The sequence below is a fragment of the Arachis hypogaea genome, chromosome 11 (assembly GCF_003086295.3).
Source record: "Arachis hypogaea cultivar Tifrunner chromosome 11, arahy.Tifrunner.gnm2.J5K5, whole genome shotgun sequence".
In the NCBI taxonomy this organism is placed as follows: domain Eukaryota; kingdom Viridiplantae; phylum Streptophyta; class Magnoliopsida; order Fabales; family Fabaceae; genus Arachis; species Arachis hypogaea.
This window is the reverse complement of record NC_092046.1, coordinates 9,150,792-9,168,073: the sequence shown is the minus strand read 5'-3', so window position 1 is coordinate 9,168,073 and position 17,282 is coordinate 9,150,792. Positions and strand designations below refer to the sequence as shown.

The 17,282-nt window shown below is 36.3% G+C and overlaps 2 protein-coding genes, 1 long non-coding RNA gene and 1 pseudogene across 3 annotated transcripts; 1 reads left to right on the top strand and 3 right to left on the bottom strand.

Moving 5' to 3' along the window:
* Positions 1 to 3,035: 3,035 nt before the first annotated feature.
* LOC112720164 (uncharacterized) lies at positions 3,036 to 5,913 on the bottom strand. The gene is made up of 2 exons (XR_003162067.2): positions 3,388 to 5,913; positions 3,036 to 3,288 (listed from the first exon to the last, which is right to left on the bottom strand). It is a non-coding gene; the product is annotated as an uncharacterized lncRNA (long non-coding RNA).
* A 957-nt stretch (positions 5,914 to 6,870) lies between these two features.
* Positions 6,871 to 8,240, bottom strand: LOC112720939 (uncharacterized). Its single transcript, XM_025772032.1, has 4 exons — positions 7,372 to 8,240; positions 7,043 to 7,209; positions 6,925 to 6,937; positions 6,871 to 6,883 (listed from the first exon to the last, which is right to left on the bottom strand). The coding sequence occupies exons 1-4, from the start codon at positions 8,238 to 8,240 to the stop codon at positions 6,871 to 6,873; spliced, it is 1,062 nt and encodes a 353-aa protein (XP_025627817.1).
* A 3,254-nt stretch (positions 8,241 to 11,494) lies between these two features.
* LOC112720938 (chlorophyll synthase, chloroplastic-like) lies at positions 11,495 to 15,992 on the bottom strand (annotated as a pseudogene).
* A 355-nt stretch (positions 15,993 to 16,347) lies between these two features.
* Positions 16,348 to 17,058, top strand: LOC112720937 (uncharacterized). Its single transcript, XM_025772031.1, has one exon. The coding sequence runs from the start codon at positions 16,348 to 16,350 to the stop codon at positions 17,056 to 17,058; it is 711 nt and encodes a 236-aa protein (XP_025627816.1).
* Positions 17,059 to 17,282: the final 224 nt, after the last annotated feature.

Sequence of the window (17,282 nt, the reverse complement as noted above, 5' to 3'; positions counted from 1 at the left end):
CTCAAGGCCAGAAAAAAATTCAAGGTCCAATATGATGCGTAGAATTGAATCTCAAAAATTAATATAGTAAATTTTGAATCTGAAAAACTAATACGAATCATCGTATGAAAATTTAATCTAAATTTTACTTCCATAAATGTTATTCAACTAAAAACTAAAAGCGCCACATTAGATATCTTTTAGTTCTTGTGAGGTCCTATTCAAGAGAAGTTCAGGTCTCCAAGCCTCCAATCAAGCAATTTCGGACCATATAACCAACTTACATATTATCAATGCACGAGTTTTAGTTACCAAAAAAAAAAAAATCAATGCACGAGTTTTGACTGGCTTCAGTGACAGCAATAAAGTTTTGGCTAATCTTAGAATGTCACATGGAGCATGGGACCTCGCCATTTGGTTAGTCAAGCGTATACTCTAAATTTGGTTTGCCTGAACCAAATTAGTTGACTCAAATATTCAATAGTATCTGCAAACCAATTTTTGGCTGAAAAATTTGAAGTAAAATGGGTGAAAACTGAAATGTACCGAAATTGTTGTAAAATAAATAAAGGAAAAGAAGTACAAAAAGATAAACGAATAATTTTTTTAAAAAAATTATAAATATTTTAAATTTTACAAATATTTTGATAAAAAGTTAGATTATATAATTTATATTAAAAATTATAAATATTTTTTTAACAAAAGTAGTTTGTTAATAAATTTTGAATATAATAATTTAATTATTTATTGAGTAATATAAAATAAAATTTAATTATTTTATATTTTTATATTGTAGTTTAAAATATTATTTTAATATTATAAAATTTCATTGTATAATAATTAATTTTAATTGATAAAAAATACTCATATTTTTTGTATTTATGTGTTTTATATTTATTTATTTAAAAATAAAAAATTATATTATTATTTAAAGTATTGTATATTAAAAGATATTTATTTGTGTACTAAAATATCTTTAATCCATTAATACTCTTCTTTTATATTAGCTTTTGATTTTTATTTAATAAAGTATGATAGTTTATATAATTGTGACACATTTAATACGCACAAAATTATTATACTCGTTCTAGACATACCTGTATCATTTAGCATGTAACAACAAATTTTAAGGTCACCGAAAAATTAATGTGACTAACTCAAAATTTTAAAAGACGAATTTAATTAAAAAAATATTTTAAAAACCAATTTAAAAAATAATTAATTTTTTAAGAACGAATTTAACTATTTATTATTTTTTTTTTTTTTCCTAATATGACAAAAGACAAACTTTTCAAGTTGTGTTGATAGAATCGATCTCTCATGTAAGTACATATGTATATCCATAAACTCATATATGCGATTTTGATATTTGTTAGGCGAAGTCTATGGATATCTATACATGTAATAACAACGTGTTTTGGTTTTATGAGTGACACTTTTGTGTCTGTAATTTATGCTATCTTTCATACTGTGTAGTAAGAATACCGTAATCTTCGGAATTTATTATTTTAAATGTAACATTAATTATGTTATTAAAATTTTAATGACATTCAGATTTTGGTATATATTGGGCCAAATAAAATCATTCAGTTGGGCCTAGTAAGTTGCCCCTTAATTTCTTTTTTAAACGAAAGAATATGTTATTCGGTTCAATGCTAAAATTTCTAGTCCTATTGCTATATATATATATATATATATATATATATATATATATATATATATATATATATATATATATATATATATATATTAATTTGGTGAGTATTTAGGATATACGATTTATATAGTTAGAATTTTAAGTTTTACAAAATATATATAGTTTATAAATATCCTTTTATTTTACTTTTACATGGAAACAATTAATTTTATTTAAGGTTAAAATATATTTGGTAATTTAATCAATATTTATATATTAACTAAGATTTATATTATTATTGTACAATTTTATTAGTATTCAATTCTAAAGAATTAAGAGTATATTACTTTAGAATAAAGCTCAAATTTAAAATGCGATAAAGTATTTAACCGTTAAACATATATTCTAAAATAGGTACAGAACAGAACTCAAAATAAACAAAAAACAAGAATTGAAATTGAATAAAAAGATATATTAAAATTAAAATAGAAAACAAATGATAAATTGAAATTGAATACAAAGAGAATTACTTGACTTTTAATTTAATTTCTTAATGCAACAAGAGATTCACTCATCCTAACTTGTCCATACTATACTTTGAGAATTGAATCGAAGGGACACACTCAACCTTCTGTCCAATTCTCTGATGCAACAACAGAGACTTACTCAACCTCACTTGTTTACATCATGATTTCATCATGAAACCAAAAGAGACTTTTCACACTTCTAATCACTCAATATCACGATTACAATAGTTTAGGAAGTATTTATAACATTTTTTTAGGTTAAAAAAAACATAAACCTATAAATATAAAATCCAATCTAATAACTAATTAAACAAAATCAAAATACATCAAATTAAATTGAACATTCTAAAAATATAAACTAATAACTTTTAAATAATACTTGAACTCTTTATCACGAATATTTAAAACACGTATCACTTAGTTAATATCTTATTTTAATATAATTTTTTGTAAGTATGATTAGAAAATAATTTTTTATCTTTAAAATTTAGCAACTTTTTTACCATTATATATTTCTTGAAAGGAGTCATGACATTATAAAGTCTACTTTTATAATAAAAAAATAATTGTTAGATGAGTAAATTTGATAAAGGAACCAAATAATATGTTGCATGGTTTTATTTTACACTTTATACTGTTACTGTGCATAACTAGAAAAAGGAAAAACAGAAAAAGCTATGCTTATTTATTAGCCCAACTGAATGCATTGTTCAATTTTTTATTCGGCCTATTATGTGACAAAAAAATGAATGTCATTAAAATTTAACAATATAATTAACATTATATTTAAATAGACAAAAGCTGAAAGTTGTAGTATTCTTACTTTAAGTCATGAAAGAGAACACCAGTAGCAGACATCAAATTTCACTAGTCCCAAAAAAAGACGCCAAATGTCACTTAGAAAAGAAAAACACGTTACTTCTACATGTGTGGATGTCTTTTGGCATCTACACCATAGACTTCGCCAATCCTTAATACAATACAATACCCATAACAAACACAATATCAGACATTACATATATCCTTCTATACTTCTTGAGTCACCACTCTAATATTGCTATGAAGACCATCAGTGATACATTACAATATTACATGCTTTGCGCACCAAAACATCCACATATTCTATACCCTCTGTACTGTACAAACCTATCAAAACCAAACTTGTTAGTTTAAAAACTAACATTGTGGGGGTCGAAGTTCACAATTGAAAACAGCATAAATTAGAAACTAATACACAGATCGCACCTTCTGAATACAAATTGCAAAAAACAAGAATCCCGCATTAGACAAGATCTGGGAAGGCAATGGGTGTAATGTAAGCAATCTAACTTGATCTAACTGTCAATGACTGATTCCGTAACTTGAACCCATGACCTTGAGATTCCACAGAGAGAACGTAACTGTTTCTTCAAGGCTCCTCCTCTACAACTGAATACAACTCACAGAACCAACAACATTAGCAAGCTATGCACCATCATGTAGAGTTTTCCATCCTTCCCACATTCATTAGCTGTGGATTTTGTTGCTTAGTTAAGGCAAAAAAGTAAAAAGATCACATGTTGTATACTTAAGATAGCATGCCAGTATATCTGAGATGTGAAAAAAAATGCTATAGGTTCACCATGTATACATTATGTACCTTTTACCACCTAGATGTATTCACCCAAGAAATTCAAGCAAAAGGGAGAGAATACTCCCATAAAAATGATATATGCATACAGAATATATTCTTGTATTCATGTACTGAAGCCAGCAAAAGATGCACAGACACACACAATGTTGACTCTCACAAGAATTCATACCTGAAATAAAATAGCAAAGCAAGATTCAAAAATGCAGCTATTACATTGCTCATAGAATAACTTTAATCCTCAATGGTGACATAGTTCTGGTTCTTAACCAACGCAGGTTTGTCTTTTCTTTTATCTTTGTAGCCTTCAGCCCTTCATCGTGTTTCTTTTAAATCTTGAATATTTCTTTTCATTTGATCCTGCAGTGCAAGCTTGTTAGGGAATATGATTGACCAAAGAAACTACTTAAAGAAAAAATCTTCAGCTCTTGCTAAATTAGTTGTACACATGGAAGCCAAACTCCTGTTCATATAATTGGTTTACATGTCCTGGTTTTATTGATTACACGGTATATTAATGTATCAAACATCTTAGTGAAATAACGTATTAAGTTAGGATCAAATTTTCATGTACCTCAATGTGAGAGTTATTGCTTCTTCCCTTATGCAATGCATGTTCAAGCAAAATCTCAACAATCTCCAGACATATATAGTTAAATTTCTTCAATAACTGAAGACCGTAGTAGAAATGCAGACCACGGAAGACACATTATTACAAATTTACAATGGTTCAAATATATAGGATTTTTAACACAAATAATGGAGTATAAATTAAAAACAAAAACAAAAAACAGATTAGGGGAAAGGGAAAAAATTATAAAAAAAAAAAGAACCCTAGAATTCTAACCTGAGTTTTCAAAGCTTCCATGTAATAGCAGGACAAGAGTAAAGTAAATCAAGTTATATCATTCCAGCTTTATCAGAGAAATCAGAATTCTTACTAACATGAATGTCATTTCGCAATGGAGAAAAGAAAAAGTTAAAATAACATATAAACTCCCTAGGTCAACATAAATAGCAGTAAATTCAACATTATTATCACAAACAGTAATAATTGTATCACATTAATAAAGACGAGAAAACCGTAACAGACAAGTGGCAAAATAAATAGAACTATTATCGCTGATTACTAATGGCATCAGAACATAGTAAATTCAACATGAACCTATCATAAGTCAATTGATCATCAAACAAATTGAAGTAAATGCTTATAAACAAGCATACTGTTGAAATCTTAAGCCCCTTACGAGGATCAGCATTATAAAGAAAATACCAAAATCAGAGATTGCAATTCCAATTTTCCTCAAAATCGAATCTATCGACCATTCAAACCCAATCATCATGATCGCAGATAAATCATCAACACGTCCATAGATCAACATTTGATTGCACTTTATTAATTTGAGTTTGAACCCTATCTAAACAATTCTTTTGCACATATAATCGAACAGAAGTACTACAAAGAGCACGTCTATCTACACATCTAAACCACTCTACATACTATAGCCGAATAACCGCCTCTGAAAGAAGAAAATCAGAAACGAAGCAACGTTTTCAATTGGCCACGATGAAGTCACTGCCGAAGGAGTCAATGACCAGATCGGGAGAGTCCGCGGCGGGACTGACGGGAACGAACATAACGGACTTGGCGGCCATGAGCTTCTTCCGCTGCGGACAGCGAGGTCCGTAGATCCTAGCAACGAAGAACGGGAAACCGTCAAAGGAAGCGGCAGCGTTGGCCTGAGGCTGAGCGGCGGCGGTGTCCTGCGGCGTATGCAACGGGGAGGAAGGAGGAGAAGTGCGACGTAGAGGGATCTGGCAGATGGAGCCGATCCGGTGAGATCTGGCGCTGATGATGCGCGAATCGCGGATTCGAGCTAGGGCACCCGGTTTTAGGTACTTGTGGAAGTTGTGGTGGTTTTGAGGGATGGTTGTTCTAACCCTTCGGTTCATGGCAACGGCTGTGTGTGTGTGTGTGCGCGCGTGTGTGTGTGTATGAGAGAGAGAGAGAGAGAGAATGGTGAAGAAATGGAGGGATTAGGGATTTTAAGGAAGAAAATGGGGAAGAGAGAGAAAGAGAGGGAGAGGCGGGAAAGGAATGAGGGAGGATAGGGAAAGAGCGGGGATGGGATAGTGAGAGAGGCGGGATTTTAGATAATTACGTTTTTAAATTATAAACAAGGTTCTGAAAACCGAACCGGTCATCGAACCGTTTTAGGTACTGGTTTACTGATTTATAGGTTCAATCAGTTCGACCGTGATTAAATCGTAAAAATCGTTTTATAATAAAATAATAAATAAAATATAAATAAGCACATGAAAATATAATTATAGTCTAATCTAAATTTTAAAATATCATTCAAATTAAAAGTACTACATAAACCAAATGTTATAATCTCATTCAAATACAAATTCAAAAATCAAAAGTCAACAAACAAAACAACCAATCAAACATAACATAGCAGCATCAAAATGATCCAAGTTTGTCATCAATCATCAAAATCCTCCATAACTTGCTGCAGATTTGCGTCATTGATTTCATCGCCTTCATTTCCACTATTTGGACCAGAAAAAGCAAGTGGTGCAGCATAAAATGTACTAGTACTACCACCACCACCACCTTGATCTAAATCAGCATCAATCTCATCTAAGAAAATATAACACTATCAATAAATTAAAGATCAAAGCTATTGTAATTTATTGTCTGATCAATAAACTATAATACTCACCAAGCAAGTCTTCAATATTACTTGAAAGATCAGGCTCTTTTTCAACAACCTCTTCCGTCACCCAAAAATCAACCTTATCAATAGTTTCAATATCGATTGGATCATATTGCGACTTTTGCTTTCTTTTTTTTTTCTTTCCTTCCTAACAAATTAAATACAATATATGATAAGCCTAGTATATTAGCTATACAAAATCTAATGATATGAAATGAAAGGATGAAATATATATTACCTGGATTTAAGACGCAAATTATATGTAACATACACAATATCACTTAGCCTATCATACTCCAATCTATTCCTTCTTGTTGTATAAGTTTGATCAAAAAGACTCCAATTCCTTTCACACCCTGAAGAAGCAATGCTTGGCTAAGAATGCGAACTGTCATTTTTTGTAAACATGGAGCAGAACTACCAAATAACCTCCACCATTCATCTACAAATTACAATCCCATATCTCAAGTATTAGTTATCAAATTAAGGAAACCAAAACATAAAATAAGTAAATAACTAAAGCTTATTATCAAACAGATATTATTACCAGGTTGAAGTTTTTTTGCAGCTGGAACAGCTTCAGGCCTATCAAAGCTTTCCTTTTGATCTCTATATAAGTGTATTTCTTTCATTGCCACAACTGAATCTAAATTATTAACCTTGCAATGCAATGTAACAAGATCAAGTAAAGCTCGCATGACATCGGGTGATTCTCTATAATTTTCAGAAAAAAAAAAGCAATCAGGATTCAAGAAATAGGTTGTGCGTGAAGATTTTTTTTTCAAATGTTTGTCCCATCTTGAGTTGATAATCTCTGTGTAAGGTTGATATGCATTCTTCCTATGCTTGAACATTTCTTTGATTCCATTTTCTGACCTCAGCATACCTTCATAAACAATTTCCAATGATGGTTTATCATCGGCATCTACCAACCTCAACAATTTAATCAACGGACTCACAATTTGGCATACAGTAAAACAATCATCCCAAAATTTATTGTCTAGGATAATTGCACTCACAGCTCTACCATTAGCACTCCTTCCTAATTTGTGTCCGGTAAAGTGTGTATCAACAACCAATTGTTGTAATTCCGATTTGCGCTCAAAGATACTCATCAATGTGAGGAAGACAGTGGCAAAACGAGTTGCACCTGGACGAACAATCTCCCTCCAATCAGTTTTTTGTCTTAGCCAGGACAAGAACACCGTATGATTATATACAAACACGGTCTTCGAAGCACGTGTTGCAAGGCTAGAAATATGTGGCATGCTGCTTATATCTTTTAGAATAAGATTCAAGCAATGAGCAGCACAAGGTGACCAGTGAATATTTTCAAATTTCTTATTAATAAGCCTACCAGCAGCAACATAATTCGCAGCATTATCGGTCACTACATGAACAACATTATCAGGTCCAATCCATTCAATCATCTCTGAAAACAAGTCACACAAGCTTGAAGCATTTTTAACCATACTTGAGGCATCTACAGATTTCACAAAGCACAACCCTTTCAAACAATAAACCAAAAAATTAATCAACGTTCTTTGCCTTTGATCTGTCCAACCATCAGCTATGAGAGTACATCCAGTTTCTTTCCAAGCAGACCTATAGCTATCAACAACCATTTGACACTCCCTTTTGAGATCGGCTAATAAGTTAACCCTCAAAGAGTCATAAGAAGGACCTTTATAACCAGGCCCAAAGCCAGCTACACCATCCAACATATCTTGAAAAAAAGGTGACATAACCGCATTGAAAGGAATCCTACAATCCAAAAGCCATCTAGCCACTCGCTTATCAACTTCACGAAGCGCCTCTTTGTTTTAAAACACGCTTTTCAGACTTGGTTGACTTCCCGGAGTTGTTCTTGGTGCAAAGATAGGAAGAATAATGATTTTTGCTTTCTTTTTTGGATCGCCTCCAACAACCTCCTTAGTTGGTAACTGACTCGGAGTTTGTTGTTCTTCTTGCGCTATTGCTTCATCAATTGCATCCTCACACTCATCGGTACCCTCTTCGTTGAAACTTACTTTCCTTTTACTAGTTTTACTTTTCTGAATCTCTTTCAATAAACCTTCCATTTGTTTTTCTACATCATACGGGACCTTAGAACACTTCTTAATGTCTCCACCTATCTTCGCCAAATGCTTTTTCATTCTATTAATTCCCCCACCCCCAAAAGTACTCAGACAAAATAAGCATTGGTAATGCAGTTTTCCATTTATATTTTGTAAATCAACGTATCTCCAAGAAGGATCAGTTTTCCCCTGAACATTAGAAGTTTGTGACTGACTTTCGTTACTCGCGGGAGGAAGAGAACGTTCATTCGAAGCAGAATCAGCATTATTATTCCTAGGTAGTTCTTGGTTGATACTTTCATCCATACCTAAATATTACCAGCAACCAACCCAATAATCTCAACTCTCAAGTTTACAACAAATGAACAAACAACATCCAAAATTCAAAGTTTAGCAGTTCATCATGTCTCAAAATCAGTGTTAACAAAATTAGAGTTCACACTTCACACAATCAGAATTCACACAATCAGATTTCACAAAATCAGAGTTCACAAAATCATGTCACAAAATCAGAGTTCAAAAAATTCTTTGTTCACAAAATCATGTCACAAAATCAGAGTTCACAAAATCAAAGTTCACAGTTTCATCAGATTTCACAGTTTCATCAGAGTTCACAAAGAGTTCACAGTATCAGATTTCATCACAGTATCAGAGACTCATAGTCAGTTCATCATGCAACAGTTATTCAGTGATTCACTGATTCAATCAAACAATCATAAGTTCATAACTAAAATAAAAATTACATAGAACTCTATTGCTTTCTCTCAGAGCTCGAAGGCACCTTGAGGCTTTAGGCTTCAACGCTTCAACCGAACTCTATTGCTTTCTCTCAGAGCTCAACGGAGGTGACTGGTCGAAGTGGCTGAGTGCGCGATGGAGCTGAGTGCGCGACAGAGCTGACGGCGCGACGGTGCTGACGGCGCGACGGTGCTGACTGCGCGACGGAGCTGACGGCGCGACGGACCTGACGGCGCGACGGACCTGATGGTGCGACGGTGCTGACGGCACGACGGATCGTGATGGCGTTCAGGCGTTCTCTATGTCTCTCTGACCCTTGATGAGAGTGGAGCTGAAGTGCTGAACTGTGGGACGTGAAACGAAAGTGCGAAGGGCAAAGGGAATTAGGGTTCACAAAACGCAAAACGACAGCGTTTTGCTGCACAGCTAAAAAACTAGCCGGGTCCCGGTTCGGTTCGACCGACCGGTAACCGGTCGGTTCGTCGGTTCAATGCCGGTTTCCTAATTTTACGGTTTTCCTTAATGTTCGAACCGCTTTAGTGTTCGGTTCACGGTTCGACTGGCCGGTTCGAACCGGTTTTTAGAACATTGATTATAAATCATCTGCCACCTTCTAGAGAGTTTTTTAATTTTGATACGGAAGTAGGGATAGTGTATAACAGGGTTATGGGAGATCTGGGTGTATCACCGAGCTGTAATGGCTGCTGAAAGAAAATTGGACGGACCGAATTGGGTCACTGAAATCGGACGGTCCGATTTCAGTAATCGGACGGACAGCAAATCGGTGGGTCCGATTTGAGGCTTGCTGCCACGTGGCGAGCATGCAGCTCAGTCCAGCGTTGGCTCCACCTGAAGAGAGAGTGTAATAGCTTCCCACCCACTTTCACTTTTCCTTTCCCTTTCACTCTCTTCTCTCTTTCGTTGTTCCCCATCACTCTCGTCTCTTTCCCTCTCTGTTCCCCAACCCCACCACCATTGTTGGATCACCGAAAAACAGCAAAAAAAAATTAGAAACAATGCCAAAAAGAAGAAAGATCAAAGATGTAAATCAACCGGAGTTTCATATTATTAATTATCTTGGACATTCTAGTTATGTAAGTTTCTATTTTATAATATTTTGATTTAGTAAATAAATAATAGTAATGATAAAAATAAAAATTATTTTATTATTTTTAATAGCAATATATATTATTATAGCACTAGTAGAAATTCATAAAATATATATGTATGATATGGTTACTGTTAGATGTTAGACATAAAAAATAAAGTAGAGTTAATTAGTTAGTATTTATCCTTGTAAAGCTTGTAGGAATAGTTAATGAATGTTAGGTTTTTTATTTGATTTGAGTTTATCATGATTATTATTGAATAATATGTTAATGAATGAGATCTGTAGATAAATTTAAAAATTATTATTATCAATGAAGTAATTTTAATGAAAAATATTATTATTATTATTATTAACAACAATATTTACTGTTATTACTATTATCATTGTCGGTGTCGGTACATTATGTTAATTATTATTATTATTATTATTAATGATTGAGTTTAACATTATTTAGTATAATTTAGACAAATAATTAGGCACATTTATTAGTAGGTATGTATGTTTACAATGTATGTATGTTTGATAGGCAACTGTATGCAGGTAGTTAGTTATAATAATAGACATGTGAGGGAAATTATATTATTGTTAAGATAGTTATGTTACATTGGTACTTATATAAAGGAAATGTGATATTGTAAGGTTTACGGATGTTGATATGTGATCACTTGAAGCCGCCCGATCGGTACAACGAAATTGTTGAGGGTTACTTACGGGAGACGGGTTTTTATTATGTTTTCCAAATTGGGGTAATCCAGTGTCAGTCAGCAATGATTAATGCTCTGATTGAGAGATGGCGGCCTGAGACGCACACCTTTCATTTTCCGGTTGGTGAGTGTGCGGTGACATTGGAGGATGTGGCAATGATTCTAGGTCTGCCGACAAATGGTCTTCCAGTTACAGGACCAACCATGAGTTGTTTTGAGGCGATGGAGGCCGAGTGCTTGCACCAGTTTGGAGTTGCACCGAGGAAGGCAGACTGTAGAGGAAGCTTTATAAAGTTGACGTGGTTTAGGGGTTTGAAAGATCGCATAGTGTTGACTGATGATATTCACATTCAGATGTATGTAAAGTGTCACATAATGTCTGCGTTCATGGTGTCGTCAGCTCCATCTTCGTCTTCACCTGGACCAACGATCTCATAGTTACTTTCAAAATTCTCCTCGCTATCACTATCATAATCTTCCAGCTCAATATTTTGGTCCGCTTCAGATTGCTTGAACTCAATATACAACTCGATGCACGATATTCGGTGTCGATTCTCAATATACATTGAAAACATTTCCTGCATACTCGCTTCATCTGTCACGTATTTGGTCTGAAAATGAACGAATCCACCAAACACAAGTAAAGGATACCTGTACAAAATACACGATATTCTTCTAGATCTTTCTGAATGTATCTTCTCACAAATCACACCTTTTAATTCATCCAATGACAACGTGAATGGAATAACAACATCTAATGGATTTTCACATACAAATTGAACTCCCTCATATGTTTGTAATAAAATCTGTCCATAACAATAAATTTTTAATACAACTCTATCATCCATAATACAATACTATACTACTTTAAACACTCTCGGTCTCAACAAAATCTAATCTACAGAAATAAAGAAAGATGAGAGAAGAGGAAGAACATCACCTAAATGCAGAGACTCACAGACTGAAGAAGAAGAAGAAATGGGGGTTCTGGGTACAATCTTCGTTTATGTACCCATGACTCACTAAATCGGACGGTCTGACCGGATGCTCAACATTCACAATTTTCCACGCATTAGAAATCGCTGCCACCGATTTCTTTACATCTGAATTACCCGACAACAAATTGGTGGGACCGATTTAGGTGCCACGGGATTAAAAAATTTTTCCCTCCCACAAATCCCTGCCACCGATTACATGTAATGCAAACCCACCCACCAACAAATTGGACTGTCCGACTTGCCTTCCTTTCTCCCACCTTGAAATCGGACGGTCCGATTTTATCCCCCACCTAACTTCAGCTTCACGCTGTCACAGCCTTGTTAATCACCCACAATCTCCATAACGCTGGGTTACTCACAAACGGAAATCATATAGAAAAAAAAGAGCCCCTTCTAGACCGTCAATTCCATATAAATAGCAGTTTGACTTTTGACAATTCTGATACACTAATAAATCCAATTCTTATATACATTGATTTGTGAGTGTACCAAAAATGTCAAAAGGACCATCTGGAATAGTGGAATGTAGAGATTAGATTAGACACCATTGTTGACAAAAGCATGGCTCAATATGATTTAGACCTATTGTAATATCGACGTTATAGTTTTAAATGCATTTTTATTTCAACTCTATCTTGCAAAATTAAATTTAACTATCATCAAGGTTACAACCCACAAATAATAAAGATACACAATAATGGTTTAGTATGACGAATAATTTCCAGATAGAGTATAATGGACATTAAAACGAAAAAGAACCTTGGAATGCAGATCAAATATCTAAGTATTGGAGGGATAACAAATATACCAGCGACAGATAATTGTGTAATGTCAATAGCACCAACACAAATCCATTTTGCAGTTTCAGTACAGAAAGCAACCGGAAGAGACTGTGCATATTAGATTGCCAATAGAAAAGGTCAGAGCATCAACTTGAGTGTTAGTGAATTTGCAAGACCAAAATTTTTGAAAAAAATTGAAATTTCATGTTACAGTAATGGAAAGGAAGAGGGTAACAGCATTGACCTGAAGCCCAAGAGCTCTATCCCCTTCAACACTCTTGAAGTCGTTGACCATGGCAATGCCCAACTACAGTGTAACAGACCAAAGATATTAGCAACAAATCTATTGCACCCTGCCACCCTCTTAACATCACATCATGACACTATGCAAAGTAATATTGTATTTTAACGACATACTCCAGCAATGCTGTATAGCAACGTCAGGAAAATAATGTCGGATGTGAGTGTCCCAAACAAAGCCTGACCAGCCCACCTGCAGCAATAAAATGATTAAGAACTTGTCAAAGACAGTTCAATCATAGAAATGATGCTTTAGAAACAAATCAAACATGATCAAATCATGAATCAAGATCAGCAGATAGACAAAACAAAGCCAATGAATTAACTAAATCAGGTTATCAGTCAAAACTATAACTCATAATATACAAATATTATAGAAGAAAAATGTACTGTACCATGGTAAACTGATGTAACTTGCTTCGAGGGCAGAGTTTCCGATCCATCCATTTTATTTTAACTAAATTGTAAGTAAAACTTAGCCAAAGGACCATAAAAGTAAAAAAAAAGAAAAAATATGACACATTAACAATAATGGAAAAGAGAATAAGAAGAATTTAAATGTTTACCTTCAAAGGAGGAGCAGAATATATGTATGACAGAAGTGATCCACCCACGGGCCATGGCAAGGTAAAAAACTATGGGGAAGTCATGTCCTGCCTATAACAGAAATATTTTAGAAACTACCCCACAGGAAATTGATGCTAAGGGTATGTCTGGGATCATGGTAAAAACGATATGAAGATTTTTATGAATGAGCTCCATGTGTGTAATTATACACATCAAACTGGAAAATTTTTAATCAGATGGATCTTGAGACTAAGCAGTACCTACCCATACGTCTAATAGGCTTGCCAAGCCAAGACCTCCTAGTAGCAGCACCCATATTTGAGTGATAACCTGTGGAATTTCGAGTGGAAAAATGAAATATGTGGTGACCAAACAAGTAAAGAACATAAGAAATAAAACATTAGTCTTAGAATAATGAGATTAAACTAAAATGTAGTACCAAAAGCAGCGGCACCCCAAACCAACGGAGGCCAAGTGACAGGTTTTGTAAGTTGAAGGCGAATCTTCCATTTATTCTGCACAACATAAATAGAAAGAATAATTACAAAACCAAAGTTGTCTCCTCATTCATAATGTTAACTAACAAGTACACGTAAACAAAGCAATAAATTTTCAACGGCAAAAAACTTTTGGGTTAGTACTTTATAAACAGATTCAAACTTAATTTGTTATCAACATGTTCAACTACATTTTCAAGAATGTATGATGGCAGCCTAATACACAAGGTTGTGCATTGTAGTTCACCCTTCGCATGAGGAGAGAGTTTATAAAAGTAGAAACAAGTTTCAAATAGCATCAACACTGTTAAGAAACATCTATAACTTTGGGTAAAATACGCGTCGTGTTGTGGTCAGATTTGGAATATTTTGCCAAGAACAGCATGAAGAATTAGAAATTTTGTCTAGAACAACTACACTTGCTTGTCATTCATTATTGAACTCCTACTTCTCAATTTTAAATAAGTGAAGAAAATAAAAGTGAATGAAATTGTGGTGCTAATCAAGCTTTATTTATTAAATCTAATTGAGATCATTTTGTGCATTCATAATGAAAATTTAAACCCAAATTTCTAACCATCACAACTCAACAAAAAATACACAGTTGATTAACTCACTGATTCTTGAGCAGCTCCTTTAATACCAAGAAGCTGATTGATGCTTGAACCGTCTTTCGACGGAGCCTTATCCGGTGCCTGAGACTTAACTGCTCAATCCCAAACACCCCCCGGCCCCAACAAAGAAAGAAAAAAATGTTAAGAAAAATATGACCAATTGAAAAAGGAACATCAAAATGGTAACTCAAGAAAGCACAAATTACCATTCTTTGTATCGGTATCTATTGCTCTAATAGTTAATCTGCTCCCTGAAATCAATTTTCACACAAAAACACCAAAACCATTAGTCCCCATGAAGCCACAAGCACCAAAAAAGCATAAAAATAACAAAATTGAGTGTCATTTGATTCATGAAAAACAAAACCTAAGCAAATTAGTACATGTTACATAAGAACACTAAAAATGGTACTTTGCAAAACCCCAATGTCTTACTCTTTCAACAACCAAGAAAACCAGAAAGTGCTGTGGTGAGTCAATCTACTAGTGAATGAGAAAGGAAGTGAAGGCACCCTTGTTCTTGTGCATGAGATTTGTTACGGCCCAGCCCAGCTAGAGGCCGACCCAACCCAGAGATCTACCGGTCCGTTAGGGCGGGTCATCGCATCCATTTGTCTGGCGACCCGGCCACGTGCCCTCCTTGCCAGCTGCAAAACAGCTAGGGAGAAGGAAACTTCCTGGAAGGAGGCCTTCTCCTATGGGGCCCACTCGTCTGACAAGGTATATAAGGGGAGGGTCCTACTCCTCCCCCAAGGTACGTCACACACATCATCTTATCCCTTTTTCGCCTGTACACTTAGCTGACTAAAGAGTCGGAGTGTCTTTGCAGGTGACACCCCCCTCTCCTCACGAAGAACTCGGGACGTCGGCTACTCCTCCTCCAACCCAGCAACCCGGAATCAGGCGACAACCCATCTCACCAACCGAAGTATCATCCCGACCCGTCCGGTACACGAGCTACCGAACATTAGTGCCGTCTGTGGGGATAAGAGAATGGACGTTGTACTGGGTCTTGGAGAACTAGGCCGCGGGGCTGAAGACAGAGGGGAGGCCTCCGTGGCTTCCTCCCAGGAGCGGACAAGGTCCCCTCCACGACGAACCGAGCCATCTTCACGATCTCAAGAAAGACGCCCCTTTGGGGGAACAGGCAGCAACAGCGCTAGAATAATGCAGGAACTGCGTCACAGGATGTAGAACCTGGAGCGCCAGCTGGCAGATCAGGAACATCGTCAACAAACTCCCGAATCAAGCTACTCCTGTTCCCTCCGAGAAGTCACTCCCGGCGAACGCCTAGCCCACGATCCGAACCCGAGAGCGCCCGAGAGGAAGGACGCCCAAGAAGACACCGCGACCCCATCATATACACCCGGCAGGAAGGGAGACGCGCCACAAAGCGAGACAGGGAAGACGGTCATCGGGAAGACGGCGAGGGAAGACCAAGGAGAACGCGGCGACCCGTGATAATGGGCGCAACCCCGTTTCATCGTTCCATCCTCGAGGTCCGGCTACCAAAGTACTTTGACAAGCCGACGGACATGAGGTACGACGGAACCCAAGACCCGCAGGAGCACCTTACGGCCTTCGAGGCCAGGATGAACCTGGAGGGAGTGGGAGACGAGGTAAGGTGCCGCGCTTTCCCGGTCACTCTGGTGGGACCTGCAATATGGTGGTTTAACAGCCTCCCGCAGGGCTCGGTAGCCAGGTTTTTGGACATTAGCAGCGCTTTCCTAGCCCAATTCACTACCAGAATCGCAAAGGCAAAGCACCCGATCAATTTGCTCGGGGTGACTCAGAGGTCCGGCAAACTGACCAGAAAATATCTAGACCGGTTCAACGACGAGTGCTTGGAGATCGACGGGCTAACTGATTCGGTAGCTAGTCTGTGTGTGATGAATGGACTTTTAAACGAGGACTTCAGGAAGCATCTCACCACGATGCCGGTGTGGACGATGCAGAAGATCCAGAGTGTAGCCAGAGAATATATCAACAATGAAGAAGTCAGTCAAGTCGTGGCTGTCAACAAGCGGCAGCCCTCCTACAATCAACCTAGGCAGCACGGTGGCGGAGAAAGACAAAAGGAGCACGCCAGAGACAGCGGTCCAGGCAAGACGTCCAGGCCGTTTTCCCGAGTCGGGAAGTTCACCAATTATACCCCCTCTCCGCCCCCATCATAGAAGTTTATCAGCAGATAGCCGAGAAGGGAATTTTGTTGAAGCCCCGACCTCTGAAGGACCGAACCAGAGGGAACAAGAGCCTATATTGTGATTATCATAAGGGCTATGGACATAAGACACATGATTGTTTCGACCTCAAGGACGCGCTAGAACAAGCAATCCGGGACGGAAAACTGGCCGAATTCTCCCATCTCATCAGGGAGCCGAGAAGACGAGATCGCAAC